General features: G+C 41.5%; 1 protein-coding gene across 6 annotated transcripts in view; it reads right to left on the bottom strand.

Moving 5' to 3' along the window:
• The window catches only part of FOCAD (focadhesin), a 199,744-nt gene that overhangs the window by 70,819 nt on the left and 102,012 nt on the right, over nucleotides 1-26,913 (bottom strand). For all 6 annotated transcript variants that reach the window (XM_007061677.4, XM_043546322.1, XM_037902048.2 and 3 more), the window contains 6 exons: nucleotides 13,528-13,662; nucleotides 10,709-10,759; nucleotides 10,026-10,109; nucleotides 7,905-8,034; nucleotides 4,561-4,749; nucleotides 3,968-4,089 (listed from right to left, as the gene is read on the bottom strand). In XM_007061677.4, the coding sequence (XP_007061739.2) occupies nucleotides 3,968-4,089; nucleotides 4,561-4,749; nucleotides 7,905-8,034; nucleotides 10,026-10,109; nucleotides 10,709-10,759; nucleotides 13,528-13,662 (711 nt within the window). The remainder of the gene's footprint in view (nucleotides 1-3,967; nucleotides 4,090-4,560; nucleotides 4,750-7,904; nucleotides 8,035-10,025; nucleotides 10,110-10,708; nucleotides 10,760-13,527; nucleotides 13,663-26,913) is intronic.

Here is a 26,913-nt window from a genome sequence, read left to right as displayed (position 1 = left end):
GTTGATAAGGAACTGGAGGGCTTGGGTCGTGCGCATGTTACATGCAGCACTGCAAGGCGACCTGCTCGGTCACTCCTACTGTAAATCTCCAATCAGCAGTGCTGGGACGCACCAACACCTGAAGTGGAGCACCTACAGGAACAGCACTCGAAGAACTACCTTAATTAGACATTGCCTAACTTTTGAGTGCTTGATTTTTCAACCTTAATGTTTTTAAAGTACTTTTTTATGGATGATTTCATAAGGTTTTTTAATAAAACAAAATCTATCATGTGACATCACACTGACATCCACAGGGGTCATCAGCAGGTTTGGACCAGTTAGATCCACTGAACAGATGTCTGACACTTGAGCTAATGGAGTAACTCAGTGGTGACCAACCTTATTACACAGGAGGGCCACATAAACCTAAGCACAACCTTGTGTGGGCCACACACATTCTACTTATTTTAATAAGATTTAAAGTCACCACTATTGATTTATATTTTAAGTTCAGCTTGTTTTTTATGTATTTAGACATGTTTCTATATACGCTATTCTTTATTTACACAGTTGTGTAAACTAAAATGATGTTGTCATAAATATAAAGGGAAGGGTAAACCCCTTAAAAATTCCTCCTGGCCAGAGGAAAAATCCTCTCACCTGTAAAGGGTTAAGAAGCTAAAGGTAACCTCGCTGGCACCTGACCAAAATGACCAATGAGGAGACAACATACTTTCAAAAGCTGGGAGGAGGGAGAGAAACAAAGGGTCTGTGTCTGTCGGTACGCTGCTTTTGCCGGGGATAGAACAGGAATGGAGTCTTAGAACTTTTAGAAAGTAATCTAGCTAGGTATGGGTTAGATTATGATTTCTTTAAATGGCTGAGAAAAGAACTGTGCTGAATAGAATGACTATTTCTGTCTGTGTGTCTTTTTTGTAACTTAAGGTTTTGCCTAGAGGGATTCTCTATGTTTTGAATCTAATTACCCTGTAAGGTATCTACCATCCTGATTTTACAGAGGTGATTCCTTTACTTCTATTTACTCCTATTTCTATTAAAAGTCTTCTTGTAAGAAAACTGAATGCTTTTTCATTGTTCTCAGATCCAAGGGTTTGGGTCTGTGGTCACCTATGCAAATTGGTGAGGATTTTTACCAAACCTTTCCCAGGAAGTGGGGTGCAAGGGTTGGGAGGATTTTGGGGGGGAAAGACGTGTCCAAACTACGTTTCCCAGTAAACCCAGTTAGAGTTTGGTGGTGGCAGTGGATATTCCAAGGACAAAGGATAAAATTAATTTGTACCTTGGGGAAGTTTTAACCTAAACTGGTAAAAGTAAGCTTAGGAGGTTTTCATGCAGGTCCCCACATCTGTACCCTAGAGTTCAGAGTGGGGGAGAAACCTTGACAGATGTAAACATGATGACAAAATGCTAACGAATCGGCCATTAGTATACTGTGTTGAAGCAGGCCAAGGGCCCTACGAAATGCTCTGGTGGGTCTTGTATTGCCCCTGGGCCATAGCTTGGTAACCCTGAAGTAACTGATAGCAGCCGTAGGTCATCTTCTAGGTGAATCAGCCACTAGAGCATGCTGAAAATAATTTTATTAGTGGGTTTCACAGATTTTTGCTGACAGCAATGGAATACAGACACTCAAAAATCTTGGGGTTAATTCCAGGTTCTGGAGTGTTCTCAAGTGGGCACAGAACCTTCTGCCCCTTTTCTCGCCAAGCTTGACCCCTTCTGGCTGTACTTGTCCCAGACTTGTTTCCTCCCTACACCCCAGTTCCTCATCCCATTCTCCTCCCAGCTCCTCATCCCAGCCCCAACCTCCAAGCATGCCCTAGGTTCCTCATCCCAGTCCCAATCTCTCCCTCTGGGCTCCTTGTCAGAACCCCTGTTTTCCCCCAGCTTGGCTCCCATTCCAACTCTCAGTCTCCCTACCTTGGACCCCCTTCCCTCTTCTCAACCTGATCACTTTGCCTACCCAGTCCCAATCTCCGCACGCCTACATAAACAGTTCTTCGTCCAATCTATCTTCACTCAGTACCTTCCCTGGCTGCTAATACCAACTTCTATACCTACCCAGTCCCAGTTTCATACCCTGGCTCCCAGTCCTACTATTCCTCTCTGCCCCCTCAGATCCCAATCTATCCTGCACAGACTTTAACCCAATCTCTACCCTCCCACAAAACTCCCCAGCCCTCCGCATTTCAGTCAGTCTTCCTCCTCCTCCACACTGCCTGTGCCCAGAAGGGGGACCACTGAGAGCACTAGAGAGACACACTCCTTACTCTTAGGTCCTGTGCCTGATGCCACAGCCAGCTCTGGCTGCCAGGAGGAGCAACTGCAGGCAAAATACTGTTCTGCTCCTGCAACTCAGGCTGGAGCATGCTCAGTGCAGGTGGCTTTTTGGAGAATTTAGCTGCCAAACTAGCAGGTTTCTATGTGTGAACTGAGATTCTTCAGAGCCTTAAAACTTGGTCAATTTTTTATGTAATGTCCCTGACCAAATTGGCAACACCCCCAGCCAAATTGCAAGCCCTGCCTCCAAACATGGAGGAGCTAGATCTGCTCAACAAACGGTTTAAGCATTCTTTAAAATATGAGCACATTTTTTCCCCCAATCTCATTCTTTAGAAACAATTTTAGCTGAAACGTAAAAAAAAAAAAAAAAAAATCAGCCTGACGCAAACACCTGGCATGGAAAATTTCAGCCAAAAGAGATGAAATTTGGTAAAGTTATAAACAACCGAAAACATGTTCTTGTAACAGAGAGTGTTGATCAGCCTTAACTATAGGTGGCGCTACCAACTTCACCTATAATTATAACTTCCAGTTATTTTTATGAGGGAGAATGGCTACTGCCAGTACAAGGGACAGAGGGAACAAGCAGGGCAGTTCTGTCTTCTGAACCTTTATTTTGTGGTTGCATGAATAAAGAAATAGTTTTTGGCATTGTTCTGAAGGCACTTTTAAAATGTACATCTATCACTATATTGTTATCATTCGTAGAGGAGCTATTCTGGGCCCAGACTTAGATTTTTTACAAAAGATATTTTTATAATCATGTATGCTCTCCTGCTTGTCTAACACATGACAGAATAGATTTGTATAATTCTGACATTCTCATTTACGACCTGTGAAGAGAATCTTCACCCTAAGAAGCACATAATAAATCTCCCCAGTAATGCAAATTGATCATATTAACTCTTCTTTCTTTTATGAACTCAGAGAGACTCTAACACATGTCTGCTTGTGCTAGTAAATGCTCAAACTGACATGAAAAATGGGAAACGAACATTCATTTCCCAAGCTCCTGTCTAGCTACTTATTTGTTTTCCCAGTCTCTGCAGTTTCCAAAGATCAGTTTTCGTATCAACTGTAATGCCATAATTCTAAACTCCCTGTAAGATTTGATAACAAGCTCTTTCTTATTTTCTGTAATGATTAACTGGATGTTCATTTCTTGTACCTTTTCCAAAACCACACAAATTTAGATGTTACAGCTCCAGTTTACCAAAGTTCACTGCATAGGATCAGCCACATTAGCATAATATTCCAGGGAGTTGGAAACAATTAAAAGATATGCTGTGTTATTACTACTCTAACGAGGAGGCGGAGGTCACTCCCTATGGTGGAATCCCATAATTGTTGTTCAGGCACACTAAAATACTAGAGCACTGTAGCCTGATTAGACACCACTATTGAGAGAAGGGGCAAAAGGAGAGTGTCAGTTTCAATTTACACCAACGATTTTCAGAGGGAGCATTTCAGCAAAGAGAGCATTTTATTAAATGTATTTACACGTTCTATTCATGTTAATTGTCCCTCACAGCAACTTTAGTTAATTATGGTGCATTAAAACATCACATAGCTTGTAGCTAGTATTTCCTAATTAAAATAAGCAAATGTGACTCTGTGGGGAGCAGGGAGGAGAAGGCAGCACAACATTTCTGAAAAGGGAAGAAAAGCCGAGAATACTTACCTCATGAATGAGAGCTATTAACATCTGTTGGAAATTGCGCCCTCTGCTAGCCAGAAAACGACTGATAGGTTTGCCATCTTTGCCCATGTGGATTGGAAGGTCATAACATAACAACATGCCACCTTAAAAAAAAACCCATATAAATGCATCAAGACAAAATACTGCTAACTAGGGCAAAAAAAGAGTTTCATGCACAACAGCTGAATGCAAATTTTAAGAAAGATCATATCATGTTTTTAAAGTTACATTTTAAAATAAGAGTGACACTGGCCAGTGGGGAAGAACATTCTGGAGTCACTTAATGATTCATACTTCCAATGCTGCTGGGTATTAGGACTCATCACTTACAGCACGGGTCTCAAACACGTGGCCCGCTAAAATGCTGTCCTGAAAAAGTTTGGACTTAAGCACGGTCCTGACATGCGGCCCGCTAAAATGCATGTACTAAAATCCTGTCCTGAAAAAGTTTGGACTTAAGCATGTCCTGACAAGCTTTTCTGAATCAGGGCCAACACCACATTCAGAGAAAAAATACCATACATTTTGAAACATTAGTCAAGGGAGTGATGTGACCAATGATAGGAGAAGCTCACCTGCAAGGCCAGGCTTCAGGCCTGGCTGCTTGTTCCTCTCATACATTTTCAGCATGAAGTTGGCAACCCCTGCTACGGTCTTTCCTTGATCCGAGCGCGTGGCCCCTCCTCTCAGTGCAGAATGATACACTCCGCGGGGCATGTTGGCCATCTCCTGTTTCACAAGTGACACCACAAACTCTTCAAATGCTGGAGGAAGTGGGTGGAAGAAAAAAGTCAGGGGCTGAAGAGAGGCCAAAAAATCCCAACAAACCCAAAACCACAGCTTCAGGGCAGTTATGCTTAACAAAACTAGCAACTACACGTTCAGATGAAAGCTCCAAGGTCAGGGATTTAGAACGCCTGGCAAGTCTTCCTGACTCTATGTTCACCTCCACTCAAACTGCAGCTCAGGAAGCTCTGAATAAGTGATGTCAGATGCTCAAACTCAGAAGAAAAATAGCCTGAACTGTTCTCAGTGCTGTTGATCAATGTGGTCTTTGTTTGTTATGCCAATGACACAGTCACAAACTTAAAGAACAGACAGTCAGAAACTAAACTGACATTTACATTTGTCAATGTAAATAAAATGTTCCTCGTAAATGAGTTTTTTTCCTTATAGGCTTTTTCACCATAAAAAAATAAACAACTGGTACTACAATTTCTCTAAACACAGTTGTAGGTACTGTTTATATGGTGGTACGCTCTCAAACTTGGGCTTTTTATGGTTTATCTGGGTTCAACAGTGTAAAGAAGTAATGCTATTGCTTGGCTGTGAAGTTAGATTAAAGTAGCCCTTATGGTAGATGTGTGCAATGTTACTGCTTCCCAACATGAAGCCAACATTAGACCAGCACCTGGAAATGCTGATAGATTTAAGAGTCTGTTAGTGCTTTCATTATATGACCAAGTTTTAAAGATTTATAACAACTGTTTCACATTACTCTTGAAACTCTGGCATATAAGTTCCCAAACCAGATGCAATGCTGGTTTCCTAGGAATTGGAGCACATATGGGTTGAAAGAGCATTCACCCACTCTTCTGAGATCCCGGCAATACCTGAGGTACCTTGGAACAAGTTAATGGAAAGACATCTTATCCTGGAACTTCCTTACTTTGGTCATTTTCAGTTAGTACCCATTATTTTAGCAGCATTTCCTTCTTTTTCATTTCTTATTTCATTAACAGTATAAACACGAGAAAAAGACTGCAAAATGTCATAAAAGAGAGCCCTGTTTTAGAGATAAATATGTACCTAGGCACCTGCAGCTGGGTGTCTGTCCATGGCTACATAGTCTAATCATTATTGCAATGTCTCCCCATAGATTTCTTTAAATTCCAAGCTTTTTTTAAAAAAACTGGTTATAACGAAGAACGTGTTGCTTTCAAAATGCCTATCAATGAGTTCACTATTTCTGATCACAATGGCAAATAAATGCACCTAATGATCCAGAATGCCAGGCATAAACCAAACAGGGAAACCTAGCTGAACTTCATGAAAGACCACCTGATTCTGAAGCAAATGATAATGCATCATACTTTAAGGGCTGGTACAAATCTGAAGAAAAACAGGCAACCACCACTGAATGTATTATGAACCAAAATAGTGACCTATCTTCTGTATATCCATCTACCATTGAATAAGAAAAAAAGGGATTCAACTGCTGTCCTTTAAAATGCACATATATCACATTGTGTTGTATGGGATGAACTTTTTTTTCTTTTTTAAAGGTACTCATTTCTAGACTGCATATGACACCCACCAAATAACAATCAAGGATTAAATGGGTTTACTGAAAATATGGATGCTTTGTGTGTGCAACTGTATTCTCTCTCTACTCCCATTGCCGGCTCTGTTTCTGTCCTCACAGAAACAGAGCCAGCAATGGGAGTAGAGAGAGAATACAGCTTAGCAGCTGAAATTGACAGTGTTGCTGGGCCCCTAAGGAGCTCAGAGAAGTTTTCCCAATTTCTGTTTCCTTTGGCTCACACAAACGTAGATGCTAAGACAGTAAATGGGAAGTGTGGTGTGCTTCTGTTCCAGAAACTCTATGGGTTTATTAGTATTTTTCCTTTCAGCTGTGTAGCTGAGGTAACCCAGGTGGATTTATTTGTGAGCAAAGACAGTTTTGCCCTCCAGAGCAGAGGAAGGCTCATGGAAAGACAATCCCACATTCAGCACGAACTCCACAAGAGAAACTGCCTTTTGATTGGAACTCTGGATTTTAGCTCCAGTTACCATAGGAATAAGAATTCATCTCTTCCAGAAGTAGCATATGGAGGCTAGGAAAGAATTTTCCCCACGAATAAGGGGAGCGGGGAGAGGAAGGTGAGAAGAGAAAGCTCTGAGTTAAGGGAATCATCCAGAGAAGCCCAAGGAGAACAGAGGTCTCAGCCAGAGCTCATAAAAATCATCCTCTGGAAGCTCCAGTCAACATGGTGCCCATTAGCAAGGACATCAGGGAAAATAGGGACTGTTGGCCTAAACCTTCCCATAGGTTGCCATCTTGGCCAGCAGCAAGGAAACTGTGAATGATCTTGGTAACATCTAGCATCTGTTCAATTAGACCCGGTTCCACAGCCTCACCCGTACACAAGATTTAGTGGTCTCTGAAAGATCATCATTGCTTTGAGCACCCACTATCTTACTCCATCACTAGAGTTGTTCATCCAAGTCAATAGCCCTGACTATTCTACAAATAGCCCTTTTCTACAAATTCTTATTTTCAGTTTTCCTAGCCTCTCCAGATGCATGTAGGAGAAGTTCCCATGAAAGAAATATTACATAGAGATTTATTATTATTTATACTATGCTAGCATCTAGGGACCATACTCATATACTAGGACCCCACTGTGCTAGGAACTGTACAAACACATAAGAGACAGTCCCTGTCCTGAGGAGTGACTGTTGCACTGCTGACTTTAGTGGATAGCTAGCATTAAAACTATAATCAAGTGAACATTTTAAAAAAAAATAAATGTTATTTTTAAGATGAATCAGTTGTACAGGTGTCAAAATGAACCTGTCAGCCATGGGAGTATCTCTTTATACTATTTATATTTATTTATATATAGTAACTTGTAACCAATTATATAACTACAGAAAAGAGAAAATATGAATAGCATTTACAAGAAGAATTCTCAATTAACATCCTTGAAAACACCTTTATTCACTGCCAGGAGCTCTTAATGTTACTATTATTTAAATTGGTGAAGTGTTTTAGGATATAATTTTTATGGAAGATAAACAAAGTAAGGTCCCAACCCCACAAGTTTCTTCATGTAGGTAGAACTCTATACCCATATATCGGAGTCACTCAGATTCTAAAGCTGTATAGTAGCTTCCTCTTATGAAAGTGCTCTACCTGGCAAAACAGAAGGAAGAGTTAGAGACAACAGTTTGATATATGAAGAGCCAGGAACAGAAAGGTCCACCTCCTTCTCCTCCTCTTCATTTATGTCCATCTCTTCTGATGGACCAACTTCTGGTCTTGCCTGAAGGAGGACAAAGGCAGCAGTAAAACAAAACAAAAATAAATAAATATAGAAATAAACATTGCTTCTTAATCCATGTTTAGTTTCAAGGTCCAGTGTGACAAAGATAAGGATCACTATTTCAGTAAGGAATGCCCTCCAGTTTAATGAATTTAAGTCTTGAAACTGATCAACTGAACGTCTTTCTTCTACCAGGCTGAAGAGTGTATGTAGATCACAATAGGCTTATAAAAGCAGTGAGCCATATAAATTCCAAGATATCATTAGTGGTAAAAATAATCAAGGCATTTGTGGACTGAATGGCAGTACTTGTAGTACTACTGGGCCTTGGACTTGACTCTTAGTCTGACCCTTCCGTAACAATTCAGGAAAATAAAATGTTTTATTTTTGTATTGATATTCAACCTATAAAGCACATTTCTAATAGTAACAAGTATTTTTTCTTCTTTTCATTACACTAAAATCTGCAACGTATTTCTAACTGATTAAGCCTTTAAATAAACAAACCTACTAATCTTCTACATTTTCTGATGCAACATTATACCAGGTTCAATTACCAGGATATTGCCTATGTGCCAGCACTCAGAGATTTATTTATTATCACTCTAGCATTTAGAGATTTGTCCTTAATTTGTATCTTCTTCTCTTGTGACTAAATGCCTTCCCTTTTCATTTGTAGGTGTTCACTAAGGGTTTGTCTACACTACCGCTTAAGTTGATGTAAGTTACGTCGCTAAGGGGTGTGAAAACGAGTGACATAAATTACATCAACTTAAAGCAGTGTCCATACCATGGTATGTCTGCAAGAGATGCTCTCCTGACAACATGGCTCCTGCCTCTCATTGAGGTGGAGTAATTATGCCATCAGAAGTATGCTCTCCCATTGGTATAGCGTGTCTTCAGTGGACACGATGCAACTGCGCGGATGTAGCGTGGTAGTGTAGACTATCCCTGAGACAAGGTGGGTGAGGTAATCTCTCTTTTTGGACCAACTTCTGCTTGTGAGAGAGACAAGCTTTCGCACTTACACAGAGCACTTCATCAGGTATTCACTGGACATTTCTTCACAAGTTTCCATAAAGTATGGGCTCTTTTAAAAAATCTGTTTATTACATTTTCATGATATACAGCCATAGCACCATATGGAGCCAATTTTGTAATATTGTAGGAAATCAAAACATACAGAAGTATTTACCAGAACCATAAAGTAGCAGTGATTACCCATTACTGCCTACACTCTCATATAGATGACCTTACATGAGAGTCTCTATGTACTCTTCCACTGTGTACGTGTATTGAGTCAGGAATTTTTCAGGGTAAAATATAAGAGGAAACAGTCCTTTACATGTACATAAAACCATGAAACAAATAACAATTTTCTTTCTACCTGCCTCCCCCAAAAAGGAGGCAAAGTACCTTAAAAGTATATGGAACACAGGAAGGCAAGATTTTATCTTGATTCAAAACAAACACCTAGTACCTAAATGGACAAGTTTGTCTCAAAAATTGAAGCATTAAGCATGAGCTCAGGGGATTATTACTTTGAGATACAACTTCCAACAGAGTCTCTCTCTCTAACTACTTCCCTATAATACAAAGCCTGGTCCAAAACGCTCTCAGAATAACAAAAGATACAAATCAAGGGCACTCTCTCTCTCTCTCACCTGTGTAGCTCCACTTACTAATTAATGAAATAATAAAAGCTGCCTTCTCTCTGATCACATAGGCATCACTGAACTGTTCAGTTAGCATTCTCCCTCTCAGGAGCTTATCCAGCACCCTCCTGGTAGCTGTGCCTTTTACTGAGGAGAAACAACCAGCTACATCCCTACATCCCTGGGTCATTTTGCCTCTGATTCTGCTGTTTATTACTTAATCTGGGATAGCAAACAAGTATTCCCCTCTTTTCATGTGGTTTTGCTCTTTACTTTTCCATTTCATTTCTAAGGAAGTGGCACATACTCTCACCCTTTAAAGTACAAAATGTCTACCTGTTCAGGAAGATGAAGGATGGTGTGTTCTTCCGAACCAAATTCTGACAGAGATTTATATGCTGAAATTGCTACAATGGAATCCTAGGAAAAAAATATCACAAGCATAGAAGGCATCATTTCTGCATAGTGGAGACAGAACTCATTTGGTTACCCACTAAGCTAAGGGAGTTTATCCACTAACAGTTGAATGCTGAACTGTTTTATGAATGTCTTTGTTATATGTAACGAAGTCTCCTGTGAAGTGTATACTCAACCCGTTATTTTCTGTATGCAATAAAGCACAATTGGGGGAAATCCACTATCAAAATCGACACCCTTGTTGGTAGTCTCAACAGAGAGGTCTATTATTAATGGAAACCCTCCTGCCCTAAGAGTGGACCCAACCAGGCCAAAGCTGAGACGTATAGGGGAAGCACAGGCAATGTGGGGAAGCTTCAACTGGTCTTGACCACACTGTCCTGGCTCTGAGGAGAAGCAGAAAAAATTTGTCCCCAAGGTTGTCAGTCTACCTCCCTCAGACAGAGAGAGAGAGAGAACGAACTCAGCACTGACAGGCAAGGAAATATTGCAGAAAATAAATAAATGACACGGATACCAATATTTTCAAAGGGGGACGAGGGGAATCCTTAACGTGTGCCCACCACCCACCTTAATAAACATTCTCCTGGCACCTCACTTACCTTGCTCTGAGTGTGGCTCCAAAGTGAGCTGACAACTTGGGCTTTAAATTTCTATTAAAAACAAATATTTAGTTATAGATAGAAACTGAATAGCCCCATGTGCCTATTTCATTAAGTAATATGGACAAAACTGATACAAGGAGTTATGAGCAGTTATCAGCAACTGAAAATATACTGTACATTCAGCATTATGGATTTTTCACAGTGAGGCACTTAGATACCATGGAGATGGCTGCAGTAAAAACACCTAGATACTGTAGGTTAGATTAGCTCCATCTTTATAATACTTCAGGTGGTAGAAACTACTCTATAAAAATACAGTCCAAGGCTCCAGTCCTGCAAACACTTATGTATGTGCTTAATTTTAAGAATGCATGTAGTGCCAGTGAATTCAATGCCTGCATTTGCAGGATGGGGGCTCTCATCTTTTAACGTCTGTCTACATGGAAAAGCAAACAGAGAAAGGGAGTGTGTGCGCAAGCAAAAATAGTTTAGCAAAAAATGTCACTGCAGGAGACTCAGGATGGATTTTCACACCTATCCTTTGACTTATTAGCCATGGGGTGGGCAAACTTTTTGGCCCAAGGGCCACATCTGGGTATGAAAATTGTATGGCGGGCCATGAATTCTTACAAAATTGGGGGTTGGGGTGCGGGAGGGGTGAGGGCTACGGCTGGGGGTACAGGCTCTGGGGTGGGACCAGAAATAAGTTCAGAGTGAAGGAGGGGGCTCCAGACTGGGGCAGGTGGTTAGGGTGCGGGCTCCAGCTGGGGGTGTGGGCTCTGGGGTGTGGCTGAGTATGAGGGGTTGGGGGTGCAGGAGGGTACTCCAGGCTGGGACTGATGGGTTCGGAGGGGGATCCGGGCTGGGACAGGGGGCTGGGTGTGGGAGGGGGGCAGGGGTCCAGGCCTCGTGCAGGGCTTACCTCAAGCAGCTCCTGGAAGCAGTGCCATGTCCCCCATCTGGCTCCTATGTGGAGGCACGGCCAGGCGGCTCTGCGTGCTTCCCCATCCACAGGAGTCACCCCCACAGCTCCCATTGGCCTCAGTTCCCAGCCAACGGGAGCTGCGGGGGTGGTGCTTGGTGCAGGGGTAGCATGCGGAGCCCCCTGGCTGCCTCTATGTGTAGGAGCCGGAGGGGGGACATGCCGCTGCTTCTGGGAGCTGCACAGAGCCATGGCACACACAGAGCAGGGCAAGCCCCCAACCCCGCTCCCTGGCTGGAGCGCCGGAGTGAGGTGAGCCCCAGACCCCGCTACCCAGGGGGAGCTTGAGGACCAGATTAAAACGTCTCAAGGGCCGGATGCGGCATAGTTTGCCCACCCCTACATTAGCCTATTAAATGGCTCAAAGTGCACTCAGACTTGTTTTGATGGGATGTAAAAGTTAATACAAGGAAAAAAAACATGATCAAACACAATGAAAGTAATAGTATAATTAAAAAAAAACCACCCTCCAACCTCAAAACCAAAGCCAAACACAGTGGATACTCCAAAGTAGGAGAAAAAGTGGAAAGGTTCTCTATGCAATGGCTAACAGTGAAAAAGAAAAGTAGGAAGAGAAAGAATTAAACAGATATCAAAGGGATGAGAGTTCTATTGTCTAGAGGCCACAACAGCAACAGTGCAGTAACTTGCCAATATAAGGCATAACGGTGGAACTTCTGCATTTGGAAAGAGATAGAAGCAAATGAAAAGTTCTGATAAAAGCTTAGTTAAGAGGGCTGAGTAGTTACAAAAGCACAGGTGGCTTTCCATACACTGCTGAGTGGTTGAAAATAAAATGTCAAAACACTTAATCTGGCAACCTGCCTGGGAATTATGCTTCTACGAAGGAAATGAGAGTCATTTCTTATAGACAAGCTATACCCACTACTGAGACATCTGTTTTCCCAGGGCTGTGGAGCGGATACAGCTCAGTGGCAGAACCAAAGCACTGTTCTGGGGTAGACGGCGCTAACAAGGTTTGTAGGGCAAGAGGTACACAACTGTATATCATCAACATACTGATCTCTCTGAGGTATTCCTAGGGCACCTATCACATTTGTATCCAACTGCTGTTGATACTACACCCCATATTCAATCCTCAGTGGATCTCTATGGCTATCCTGTTCTTCTCCAAGCCCTGTCACAAAAAATCAGGATGAGCAGAGAGGCACACATGCATCTGGACAAAAGCCCAACCCTTCATTCATTCCTAAGTCTGTAGCTGCCATAAGACAAAACCACCCCTTGTGTCACGCAATTACCAGAGGGATATGGCTGCCAACCCCACATTCATTCATTGGTCACCTTGGAGGAAAAGGGGGAGGAAGAAGCAATTGAAAACATTACTTAAAAAAAGCCCCAAAATTTTATTTGTACCACAAACAGAACATCCTTGACTACTTTCAGAGTAGCAGCCGTGTTAGTCTGTATCCATAAAAAGAAAAGGAGTACTTGTGGCACCTTAGAGACTAACAAATTTATTAGAGCATAAGCTTTCGTGAGCTACAGCCAGCTGTAGCTCACGAAAGCTTATGCTCTAATAAATTTGTTAGTCTCTAAGGTGCCACAAGTACTCCTATCCTTGACTACGTGTCCAGGATTCTGAGCCTCTGTTCAGCACTGCAGTGGTGGGAAGCTAACAGGTATGCACTTACCTTACTCACAGGATTAAGTAACTAATACTTGTAAAGCCCTTCAAAAACAAAGTGCTATTTAAATATAAAGATATAGCTAATTATTAGTCAGGAGAGTGACTTGAAACATCCCTAAATGATCAGACACATTTAAAGCTGCCACTAAGAGAAGAAATACACTTTAGACCTGGGACACATACCTCATACTCATTTGTATTCACTTTTAATGAAGGAACCAGGGCGAACAATTCGTTCAGTGTTTTTAAAATGAGTGGACGGGTGTCACAGCTCAACTTTGGTGAGAGTGCATTCCACGTAGAGCGAATACAAACTACCTGCAAAGGGACAGGAATGCATCATTAACACTGGAGGTCTCAACTTACATTTCACAATATTCATTTCAGCACTTTTCTGCCAATCTACGCTGAAGCAGTAATTAATACAGGACACATTATAAATATGGCAAACATGTTAAGACTTCACTAATTAACAGTCTCACAGTACATTAAGCAACGTCATGTAACAGTAAATAACATCTCTCCAGATAATGCAGCTGTTTGAAATGTGTTATCTTTATGGAGGGAAGGCAAAAAATAATTTTTGGTTTCCAGAGCGCCCTGGACAAGCAGGAGGAGATCATGCTGGTGCACATGAACCAGCAAATTGCAGGATGTGTCATAACTACCCTACTTCATGTGTTTTAGTTAGCTTAAAATCAAGCTGAATGTGGGAGTGCTGCTAGCAGGCTGCAAACAGGAGCAGCCACACTCCATCAGAGCTATGCACAACAGAATGCTTTTAAATCACTAAAGCCAACCAAATCTTGAGAAGTTTGCCTAACAGACAGAAGGGAAGAGAAAATACTGCTGGGGCCTAAAATCTATCAAAAACCTAAAGTATCAAGGCAAAATAAGCATTAAAAAGTTTTTTTGAGCCACACCACAGTACAGATAAACTTCTCAGAACCAACTTGCTCCAGTGAAATAGAGAGCAGGCCAGAACCCTGAAAAACAACACTAACTCTGCTTTATGAGACAGTACAATAGTATTTCCAGCTGCAAGCTTTCAAAAATCATGAGAGTCAAGCACCCCAAAAATCTGAGATTGGCTTAAAAATCATGGGATTTCTTTTAAATAATAAATTTGGGGGATGAGGAGGAAGAGTATATGCTTTCTGGCTTCTGAGTCCTTACGATGTACTTGCTTCACCTTTTCAAAAACTTTTCTCTGCAACCAACAGGGCTGGAAACATTAATTTAAAAAAAAAAAAAAAGGTAAGAGATTCTCATGCAATCTCTTGATTCTGATCACTTTGGCTTTCGGAGAAACACCAAATATTGTGATTTCGCAACATTGTTAACTAAATAAACTGCAGGCTTCTGTGCCATGTAAGGAATAGAAAATATACTGGAAAACATGTCCATTTAGTTAACTTACCGGGGGGGGGGGGGGGGGGGGGGAGTGATAACTTTGATAACAAGCACCTCTCAACCCCAGTGAATGGAAGTTGAAAGCTTCCAGCAACTTGCAGGATAGGGCACCTGGATTCAAAGGTCAGCACTTTTGAAAAGAGATTAGAAATCACTGAAAACCAAATACAAGCCAATGAGGGGAATAACACTTTAACAAAAAAGATCCTTACCCAATCTAATGTCTGCAGAAAGAAAAACAGAAATGCCTGAGAATTAAGTTAGATTCTGAAATGTATTTTGTGATGAATTGGGGCTGTGTCTGTACAACCTGTAAATTCAGAATGATGTTGTGAAGTTGTATTACAAAAAACTGCCGTATTATGAGTGCCTATATGTATGTGGATCCACCATTGCTGACAAGCCCTGTAGAAGCCCTGACAATACAACAGAATGCTTCTCTGGACTTACTGAACCTATTCAGGTGCAAACATCTCAGGACAATGGATGAGTTACCTCTTTAGAAAATCAGTTTAGCAGCTGATTCTTCTGATGGGAGGGGGGAAGGTAGGAACAGTGGAAACTTACTAGGAGTAGAAAGAGACCATGTGACCAGGAGGGATTTAAATAAAGAAACACACAAGAACAGGAGCCAGGCAGGAAGAGGAAGCATAGGGCAAGAGAGAACAAATTCTCTTACAGAGGCTGGGTAAAGAGTTCCAGGAGGGAGAGGTTCCCAGTATGTAGCAGCCTCATGGGGCAGGGGAGTTCTGCCTACTTTCCTGAGACCACATGGCCCCATGGACTCTGGACAACCTAGGGGATTCGGACCGCAGCCCAAAGAATGTCCTGGAGTGGTAAGCAAACAGAGGCAGGGGCATGCTGTGACAGAATACACCCGTGTGTTCAGACCCCACACACTACTGTAATAATCTTTATACAAAGTATGCCTTGTAAGGTATCATTTAAAAACCCAATTTGCTGATCAATATTACCATGGAAAATGTGAAATTATAAATTTAAGCTCAGATCATGACTAAAAGTATGTTTTCCAGAAAAGTCTGGGGAGTGGCCAAACCAGGCCCACAGAGACAAAGCATAAACTGACACTGTAACCAGGTGTAAACAAGGCTGATGGACCATTACCTGCGAAGTGGTCATTCTTTGGCAGAAAGATGGCAGGGGCAAAAAAAACTACACCATAGCAAAGAAACAGCATGGAGTTCCCTTCCACACAGACTGCCTGTTGCCTTGTTCCCAGTTGGAAATGCTTCTCAAAGAGGAGACAGGTCTACAATAAGAAGGGACAGACATCCAAAGGACCCTTTCCCCTCGCCCCCCCTTCGATTCGCTATACCTAATGGACCAAGGAAGTAGCTGTTGCACTGAGGGAGGGATTGTGACCTTAGAAATTTGGTCAGTAACACAGCTGGAGTATGTGGTGAGTAAACTTTTCTTTGAATTTAGTATCCTTTGTTAAGTAAGGCACGAGTAGCATTGTATCTTCATTTTTCTTGTAACCATTTCTGACTTTGATGCCTCATTACTTGTACTCACTAAAAGTCTCTTTGTAGTTAATACACTTGTTTTATCTATTCAAATGTATTTAAACTGAAGTATCTGAATAACTATTTGTAATAATAAGATGGCACTGTAACTTGTATTGTGCAGGAGAGGACTAGACTGTACAGGACATACATTTCTGAGGGAAGAATCTCAGACTGGCTGTGTGCTGGGGTCACCCTGAAGTATAATCAAAGCTGGTGAGAGCCAGAGTGTAACCCAAGTGTGGCTAGCAGGCTGCAGTTACACACAGACGTTGAGGGTGTGGCTTGCATGCTGGAACGCTGTTTGTGAGCAGCCCTGGGGAAACCACTTCAGCAAGGCATTGTAAGGTACCCAAGGTTGCAGGGCAGGCGTGACACAGCTGCTCATTAGTCTAGATTATACCCTGGTATGCCACACGTGTTTAGCATTTATAGTTTTGTATGATCTGAGCTTTACATGATTAAGTATAAGAGCATAAAAGTGTTAGTCTGTGCAAAGTGTATGTGTGTTGACAGCTTCACAACTGCTGCACACCCCTGAGAGAGTTATACTGAAACCAGAATCTTCACACTTTTGGTACAGAGTTCTGGCACAGAAGTGTGTTTAAGTAACTCAGGTATCTCAGGGATCAGCGCTGGTCCCAGTCCTAGGGAAGGTGGGCTGAGGAGCCCCATTTCCAAGAAGTGGTAGACGACAGTCAGTGCCCTGGCAGTGTGCCAGAGAGGCCAATGGCAGAACCAGTTCTGCAGCCTGCTGAGGTTCCAGAAGCTTAACATATCCCAGGGGATCCAGAGCACAAGGGCTTGGATTTCCCCTCACAGCAGTCTCTGTGGGAGACCAGGGAAGGCTGCTTCTAGGATCCCTGACATACGAGTTCAAGGTATTTCTCAAGAAAAAACAAGAGAATAACAAGGAAAAGTTTTATATGAGGCCTTAAAAACGGATCTTAAAGTAAAGCCAGTTTGAAAGGAGAAATGTTACATACAGTATACCGAGCATAAATTCAACCAACATATGAGAAAGTGCAAGAATCACAGAATCCCTATCTGATAGCCAAGACCCAAACAAGATTTTTGTAACCTGGGAGACAATAATATGACATTATCTTACAATATATTTCTTTATACTTGAATGGTATTACTAGTTCCAAAGTGCTATTTTCATTTTTCTTTTCATCCCTCTCAAATTTACTGTTTCATAATTAAAGTGAAAATGTTGATTTTTTTTGCCCTTATCAGATGTGTCTCTTGATGGTTACAAGAATTAAATCCAATAAAAACAAGAATTCAGTGTATTTAAAAATATATTTAGACCAACCACGGTATTACTAGACATGAGATTATTAACTCAACTTATCAAATCAATAGATTGTTAAATATCTCAGGGGAATTGTTTGGAAGATTGGCTTTGGAAACTTTTTATACTTCACTCCAAAAACATTTAGGCCCAGATTCAACAAGGTTGTTAGGCTTATGTTGAACTTTAAGTATGTGAGTAGTTTCACTGAATACATGACAACTTATAAACTTAAAATTATACATGATGGTTTTAAAACAGATTTCAGACTTAGATTTGTAAGGCACTATTAGTTACCTAATTCATTAAAAATAGATTTTAAACTGCATCTGTTTAGTTAATGGATGCATCTCAAACTCATGCTAATAAAACTTTTACGTTATGCCACCATGTATGAGAGGAAACAATGAGAACGGTGTAGTATTCAGGTTGATTTAAAATCTGAGCATACAGCTTTCATACAGAATATTTAATGCAGACTTTCTAAATAAGGTGGCCATGAATGTTTCCTTGGCTCGGATTCACAGACAGCTCTAGGTATGGTTTTGTTCCTACAGGGAAACAAAACCAGTTCCTAAATAATTTGCCAATAACTATCGTGGTACTTTCAAATCTACTTCCAGAAATTCAGGAGAGGTCTTTTTTTTAAAAAAATTTCATCCAATGCTCAATCCAACAAAGGAAGAATTTTATGAAAGCTTTGTGCTATGAAAACAGAGCTATCCGATCTTTTCCTAATAAGAGCTAGAAAACTGCTTTCACAATTAAAGAACTAAAGTCAGTGGTGCAAACCTGGCCTGTGTTGATAACTTGCCAAGAGTTGCACCTAATTTGCATATAATTTTCCAGTTAAAAGAGGAAGGATGATCTCCTGGGTTACAGGACAGGTCTGGGAATTAGGAGATACCTGGGTTCTGTCTCATTTGAGATGTTGAGCAAATAAACCTTTCCATGCTTCAGTTTTTCCCAACTGTAAAATGGAGTAATACTTACCTGCCTCACAGGTGCGTTGCACAGCTTAGCCAATGTTTATAAAGCAATTTGAGCTCTTCAGATGGAAGACACTCTAGAAGTGAAATGTATTATTGCTATGTAATTTTATCAGAGCTAAATGCACACATTTATTTTTCGTTTGTGCAATGGACGTAGCACTTTACAAATAAGATAAACAGAGAATGTGCTTTGAAGGCTGCAAGTGATGGCATAAAAATGAGAAAACTGGCACTGCTCCACTGAACCCAAAAATTCTTGATGTCCAGCTCTCTCCAATGTGCGCACACACAGAGAATGCGGTTCCCATCTGTTAGGTAAGTGTAGTATTTGTTTTTTTCAGAAGCAATTGCTGAATTAAGCAGTTATTTCAGTGACTGTGAAAACACTTTAGAGAACAATTTCAAATCTGTAAAGATGAAGCTCTTATGAATGCCTATTAAGTCCATTTTAGGAACAGGCATATCCACAAATATGTTTTCATGGTAACTAACATTGACAGCTACCGAAAAGTAATCCCACTACATGTTGAGTGAAAATGACAAACCTCTATCCCCATTTTCAAAAACACCATTCTCGAGAATTAGAAAGACCAATTCTACTTCAGCGTTCACAAAGACAGAGAAATCTTCTAGGATTTGAAGAGGTACAACTTTATGTGCTGGTCATTTAGGAAATGAGGCATCTTGATTTATCATGTGGAGAAAAACAAATATACATTGTGGAGTCTGCTCAAGTACTGTAGTTCAGGAAAAGTACAAAACTAGTAAGTGCAGCAAAGTACACTTTCATGTTGACTTTCCTATGAATCATTTAAGCTCTCCAACTCCAGTAAACCATAAAAGAGACAGTACTCTGAAAGCAGCTTCAATTTAGCATATAATTGAGTCACATTCACGTCCAATGGCAGATCACATGCAATGACCAGGCATGTTATTTATGTTGTGTATTGAACTCCAAGACAGAACAAGGCAGCAAAGACTGAAAGAACTACAATATATAACAAATGTCTTCCTCTATCAACCAAGTGGATTTTTTTTTGAGGGTATATACTGCTTCTTTGCTGTTTACCTGAAACTGTGTGTTGTAGCCCTCCATATAGTACTAGCTCACATTAAACATGCATAAAAGCCTTTGAAATACAAGTTAGTTAGGAAGCCTGAGGTCTACAGTATCACTTATTCTACAGCATAGCCATGATACCAATATTAGCTGTGAAACAATACCCTATATTGTAGTAATCCCACAGAAGACAGAGCAGTACCATGCATGCTTAACTTGCTTCCTAGAAAAATATTAATAAAATATGGTCCACACCATGCTACCTGGGATCAGTTTATTTCATACTGACTTGTGTTCTGATGCCCTGTACCAGTGATACAAGGGTTCATAAGAGAATGTCAAACCCAAAAACCAATATGAAAACAAGATAAGAATTAAAAGCAAACTGAAAATCCTGTTTGGATTAACATGACACTTTTGGTATTTCCTTTGGAACAGTTCTGCCAGGACTAAAATCACAAAAACAAAGGAGGATTCGTATGGATTCGCGTAAGGACTCTAATAGCAACACTATACTTCTGCACCAAAATTCTCCCAGGACAGATTTACCAGACAGACCATAATGGTTTGCAATAAGTATGGTAAATAAGTGGCTTAGAGTAAATGCCCTCTCAGCATTAGCATAGCTACCAAAATACATCTTGAGATAGCAGAACATAATGAACATTTCCTCTCACTAAAAATAGAACATAAAAGGGTTGAAGGTGCATGCAGAATGATGGCTAGTTTTCTGAACTCCATATAGTCAAAAATACTTTCAAGTATCGTCCAGCTTTCTCAGTTTCGTTTTTAATCTTTGTTCATGTTTTTTCTGTTTGAGTTTTCTTGGTGACTGAAGAGATAGAGAGGAAGATGGGAGGAAAGTTAAGTTATATCTCCTTTCCTTCATTTACAAAGAGGATCTGTTTTATTCTGTATGAAAAAAGTGGCACACAGGATAAATAGGATGGAACATATAATCTAGCCCACTTGTGAGGGATTTGGAAGGGAAGTCTGCAGACAGTTCATAGAAGGTTGGGTCTTGAGCAGGTAATCTTAGCGTACATCAGAGAACAAGCAAGCTGCATATAACAGAGAACAACACTGCAAGATAGAGAGATTCAGGATGCAGATCTTGAAGCAGGATGGCATCTCCATATTCTTAATTAAGAAATCTGAAGTTCTGCAAACTAAAAAAAGATGTCTATCCTGGAGAACAGACTGAGTTGTGTTTCAAATCTCCCCTAAATGGAGATCCTCAAGGGCAGAAAGAAGGAAAGTCTTGCTACATTTCAGAATCATTTGAATTACTTATAAGTACCATTAACTCCTGCTGCATCTATCTTCCACCTTTCTGCAGAATGTCTGCAGTCTATTCCTCGGACATCCGTTTACCACTACTGCCAGGACAAATGTAATTACCTGTGCAGCTATTTTTACTGTAGCAAAATATGTAAAGCTATGACCGCAATAATTTTATCAGAATAAATATCTGAGACTGGAATCCACAGAAGGGGTTAACAGCCACTGCTGATACACTTTGAATCACTCTTGTAATGTAGACAAGCCCAAGCTTAGATCAGGCTGTGTTAACTGATATATACTTTGACCTGCTAAAGTGAAAAGGTGTTGCAAAGTGCCTACACTGGCAAAAAGGTGGTTTAGTCCGGGTTAGTCAACAAAGACACTCAACCCATTTTTCTAGTGCAGATGCACCCATTCATGGGCTTTAAATAGGGTTGCTAACTTCCTAATTGCACAAAATTGAACACCCTTGCCCAACCCCCTGCTCCACCCTTTCTCTGAGCTCCCACCCTGTCCCAAGGCCCCCCCCCATCAATCCGCCCCCCCCCCCGGTCACTCGTTCTCCCCCACCCTTATTCACTCGCTCATTTTCACTGGGCTGGGGAAGAGGGTTGGGGTGCAGGAGGGGGTGAGGGCTCTGGCTGTGGGGTGCAGGTTCTGGTCTGGGGCCAGAGTGCAGAAGGGGGCTCCGGGTTGGCGGGGGTAAAGCCAAGGGGTTCGGAGTGTGGGAAAGGGCTCTGGAGGGGGTATGGGCTCTGGGCTAGGGGTGTGGGTTCTAGGGTGAGGCCAGAAATGAAGGGTTCAGGGTGCAAGAGGGGGCTCTGGGCTGGGGCAGTAGGTTGGGGTGCGGGAGATGGTGTGTGGGGTGCAGGCTCCAGGAGGGAGTTTGGGTGTGGGAGGGGTCTCCAGGCTGGGGTAGGGATGTGGGAAGGGATGCAGGAGGGTGCTCAAAGTTGGGGCAGAGGGTTGGAGCACAGGAGGGGGTGCTGGGAGTGAGCTCTGGGTGGCGTTTACCTCAGGGAGGCTCCCCGGAAGCAGCATCATGTTCCTTGGCTCCTAGGCATACGAGCGGCCAGGCGGCTCTGTGCGGTTGCGCGCTGCCTCCACCTGCAGGTGCTGCCCCCGAAGCTCCCACTGGCTGTGGTTCCTGACCAATGGGAGCTGCGGGGCTGGCGCACGGGCCAGTGCGCAGAGCCCCTCCCTCCCCCCCGCTCATCCCTCTGCCTAGGAGCCAGAGGGACATGTCGCCGCTTCCGGGAGCCGCATGGAGCCAGGTAGGGAGCCTGCCAGCCCAACCAACCGGACTTTTAACAGCCCAGGCAGTGGTGCTGATTGGAGCCACCAGGATCCCTTTTTGACTGGGTGTTCCGGTCGAAAACCGGACATCTGGCAACCATAGCTTTAAAGCTCATTGTCTACATGTATTTTTTAAAAAAAGGCAACTATTCTTGAGTAGTTAGCAGCTAACATCAGCATACTTTTATTTGTTGAACTCCAGTGAGCTTCTAGTCTTACAAACAGCTGACAAAAAGGGAATCCTAATGGCGTAGCACCCACAATGTGAAGCCAAACCATACTGGGCAGTCAGAAGACAACGTGATAGAGGATGGGTGGTATGACTGATTTGGAACCGTCTTGTGACAATTTGCAATATTGTATGTTGGCTTGGTTTTGGGGGGATGAATTTATTGGGTTATCTCAACAACAGCATTTGGAAAAAAAAGGCAGGAGGGAAAAGAATGGCACAAAAAAAGCCACCCCTCAGAAAGCACTTGACAGTTGTTCAGGGACAATATCAGTACCACAGACCCTTAGGACTCTGGCTTAGTCTCCTGCTGAGTCTACAGAAAGGACAAAGCCCAGGAACAGAGAAGAACAAAAGAGCTACAGAGATAGGGACTATAAAGAGAGATGGTGGTTGATCGGGGGAACCAGACTGAAACACCAGGACCCCCATGGATGTATCTAAAGAAGTTAGGCCTGCCTAGGTCGTGAGCAGAGAATAGTAAGCCTTGAGGTAAGATAGCCATGCTTTGCTCTATTGCTAAAATAATAATACTTTTGTTTTAAGGAGATTGTTGAATCATTGTATACCACTGGTCACAAGCTCTCAAAGGAAAGAACCACATCTGCCCAAACTCAGTCAGACCTGTGGTGTAATAATGGTTCATACACAGGGTACCATAGTTCAGGGCTCAGTCTGTGACTGGCGTATTTGCAAAATTCCACCTTGAGACAGAAACAGGGCCTGATACCTGAGGGAATGTGCTCACAGGGACAAGTGGTCTGAGCCTGAAAAGTTTTCCATAGCAGTTGATGATAGTTTGTGTTTGACACGATGCAATTACTCAGGAGAAATTTAACACAGAGCTGTTTTGCTGGAGCTCTGAATCCTGTGCTCTGCATCTGTGTAGCAAAACATTCTTTATGGACTAAATCTTCATGGATTAAATATTACTGTACTTTCTTAAAAAAAACACACCTATCAATTGTTGATTCATGTATTAGCTCTATGTATTCAACCCATTATGAAAAATGGATTTTAAAAGCCCTTCTTCTGGTTGAAGTTGCGGGTTACATCTATTGCAAACACAGTGTGACCATAAAGGAATTATTTCATTAACATTTGTAGAGTATTTTTTAAAATACTCGTAAGTGCATACTATTTCAGTTCTATTACAGTTTTCTAACCACATACCAACCACACAACTTCTAAATTTTGTAAGCATCTCTAACACACATTGCAAAAATCAAAATCTACTCTGCTCAACTGAATACGGCCATTAATCAAAAATATGCAAGCTATGCTGCACAGTTTGTAATAAAGGTAAAACAGAAGTATACACCACTAAATACAGGTGAAGAAAATGTAGGAAACCAACCTAACCATAAAACTTATACATGCTCAATGAATAGTTGTTTGGATACCAAGGAAACTAGCACCTGCTCATGTACATATGCATGATAAATACAATATTTAATTACATGATCAAATCATTTATCAAACAATACAATATAATACATGCAATGTTTGCGACACTTTTAGAGACACATGATCTCGTACACTACAATAATTTCATTGTCATAAATACCCAAGTATCATCTAACTTTGACCTTGTTTGACTTCAACTATTCTGTATTTTAATTGTTTTATCACCAACTACACATGTATGTTTAATTTAAAAGGGATATTTAGTTCTTACTTTCACCAAATATTAGTGGTATACTGTCTTTACAATACTGTGAATCTGTACCTTCAGTTTTGCACAAGAATACTGTGCATAGAATTTATGTTTGTACACCACTAATCAGAAATATATTGTTTTATGTCTAACGTCATAGACACAAGTCAACTGGAAACTGATTTTTTCCACAGGCTGACATAAAAATGCTTTGGGTTTCCTGGGGCTAAGTATTTGATTGCACTATATAGGTATAGTGTACTTACAGTAAGATTTATTAACTGAGCCTTATTGATACTGACAGTTATTGAAATATTTTACTTGTCAACTCACATGTGCCAGCTTATAATGCTTTTAACTATAGCTACTCTTAAAGTCAATAGGGCTACTCACATGCTGAGAGTTACAGAGAAGTTTAACTATCTTGTTGAATCAGGGCTTTAGTGTGTAGTATTCATGTAACTGAATATTGTAATGGAATGTTATGGCTTGCACAACACCACACAGCTCCATATACATACGTGTAGAGTCACCAGAAAAGTTGTATTAAGGAATAGTTTGAGAAATAAGGACACGTAACTGAAAAGCTGTATCATACTGCTTAGGACAAATGTGTCAAGATAAGGTTGTGTTCAACGTTGGCTTTAGTGATACTTGTCTTCTAAGCACTTACCTTCACATTCACAGATATTTTTATATTCAATTTCCTAGGATTTTTAAAAGAAACAAAGGGGTAGGGGACAAACCAAAAAAAGCCTCTAAAGGCAGTTTTGCTGTGGAGCTTGGAGCTTCCTTTAACCCACATAATACAACCTCAGCTACCGGCAAGTTGAGGGGACACCCATAACTTTTAGATAATTAAAGATTTGGATAATGGGCACACAGGTACCAGCCAGCTACTGGGCCAACACCCGTGTTATTATAAATCAGTTAGCTTCCCAGAGTCTGCTGGCTACATAGCTCCACTCTTATGCAGCTTATAAGCTCAGCAGGACAGAAGCTTCAAGACCCGCTGAACTTAGAAATGTCAACAGGACTGAGTGGCACAAGGGCTCTCATCCTTGAGAGACAGAACAAGGATGCTCTTGCCTTTGATGGAGAGGCTCTCCCTTCCTCAGCATGGGGCACTTGGGAGTTCTGCTAAATACTGGATTCCTTTCAGTGGCTCAGTTAACTAGCCATGTATGCAACTAAATAACCCCTCTTAAATGTCAATGGAATTTTCTATTGCCAGTGTTTTCCAAAATTAGAAAAGCACATACTACTCTAATGTCAGAGACACCAGGCAGCCATCTGAGGCAGGAGCAGATGCAGGCCGGAGCAGGGGCTGGCTAGCATGGAAACAGGCACAGTTAGAACAGGAGAAGTCTGGAGCAAGGGTCAGCTGGAGCCTTAGTAGGCTGCACCATGGCCAGTCATTGAAAATACTGGCAATGGGAGTGTTCCTGGGCAGGTAGTGATGTTGAACAGACTGGAGAGACTGCTTCACTTAGGAGACTGACTACCTGCCTTGTGATCACCTGAATGGGTCCGGTTCCCTTCGTTTGACCCTTTGACCACACTCCTGTCCCTGTTATTTCATTAGTTGTCCCCCGGATTTATTTGGTGTCCAGGTCCTGTGGATCCCCCTCTTAGGCTGGGGGGGGGGGGGATCCTTTGGCAGTGGGCGGGCTTTGCCTGCCCACTTCCCGGATCCCAATAGGATCACCTGAATGAGATCCTGCCTGTGGATAGCCTGAACCCTCGTTAATGGCATGGGGCCTATCACAAGACCTGCAGGTAATTGCCTCTGATACTTATCACACGCTCTGGCTCAGGGATGACTCATCTGGTTTAGGCAGGCTCAGAGGTATCACATCCAATAACTAATTAAAACACTATATCTTGAAATATGACTCAGTTACAGGGCTCCCATGACCATTCTATTTGGGCACATGTGCTGAATTCAAGCACCATTCCAAATTCAAAGTAACATGGCAACCCAAGGAAAGGCATAAACCTATATAAATACTCTTTATTCACTGAAATAGCACAGTTGCACAAACAATTATCACAGTCCAAGTCATGATACTCTTTCCAGCCCAGTGGTGGTTAATTCAGATTATCATGCTTTGCAGCCATTGAGCCAGGCTCCTCTGCTGCTAACTGACAAAATTAAAACCTTCCCAGTGTCTGATTTGATCTTTTAAAGATCCCTCAGAGCTTCACTGTGATCCTGCAATTCACCCACACTACCCAGAACAGTGCTTGTATTCTGACACAGAACACCCGCAACAGAGTTTTCTAATTTAAAGCAGATGCTCCAATAAGGCACCAATCTATTAGCCCATTGAACTAATCGTATCAGCTCAAGTAAGAAAACTGTCCATTTTGCCATTCCATAACCCAAAATACAGGAGCCACTTTTGTACACACATTTGAAAATCTTGCTCTCTGTGGAGAGGGGGTGGGATGGGGGAGGAAAATCTGAAAATCATGATACTATTTCCAAAGCTCATGTAGTATTGTAATATTTCAAGAGCTATAACATTTAAGGACACAGTCTAATAAATGTACTAGACATCAAAAGCAACTAACCTTAAACATTTACTGCTGGGTATTTTATATGATTTTCCCTTGATATACTTTTAAAAAAATAATCCTTGTAGCAACAATGATTTTTATTCCCCCCCACAACAAAACAAACAAGATAAAAAAGACAAACAAGGCAAAGAAACGCTCTACTTTGCATGCTTCACATATAAACAACATATTGCATGCATGCGCCCTTAATAGCCTGCTTCCACAGTTCAGATTGTTCTAGGACTTTCAAGAA

The sequence above is a fragment of the Chelonia mydas genome, chromosome 5 (assembly GCF_015237465.2).
Source record: "Chelonia mydas isolate rCheMyd1 chromosome 5, rCheMyd1.pri.v2, whole genome shotgun sequence".
In the NCBI taxonomy this organism is placed as follows: Eukaryota; Metazoa; Chordata; order Testudines; family Cheloniidae; genus Chelonia; species Chelonia mydas.
Note: the sequence above shows the minus strand (reverse complement) of the source record. Positions and strands in the feature narration are given on the sequence as shown.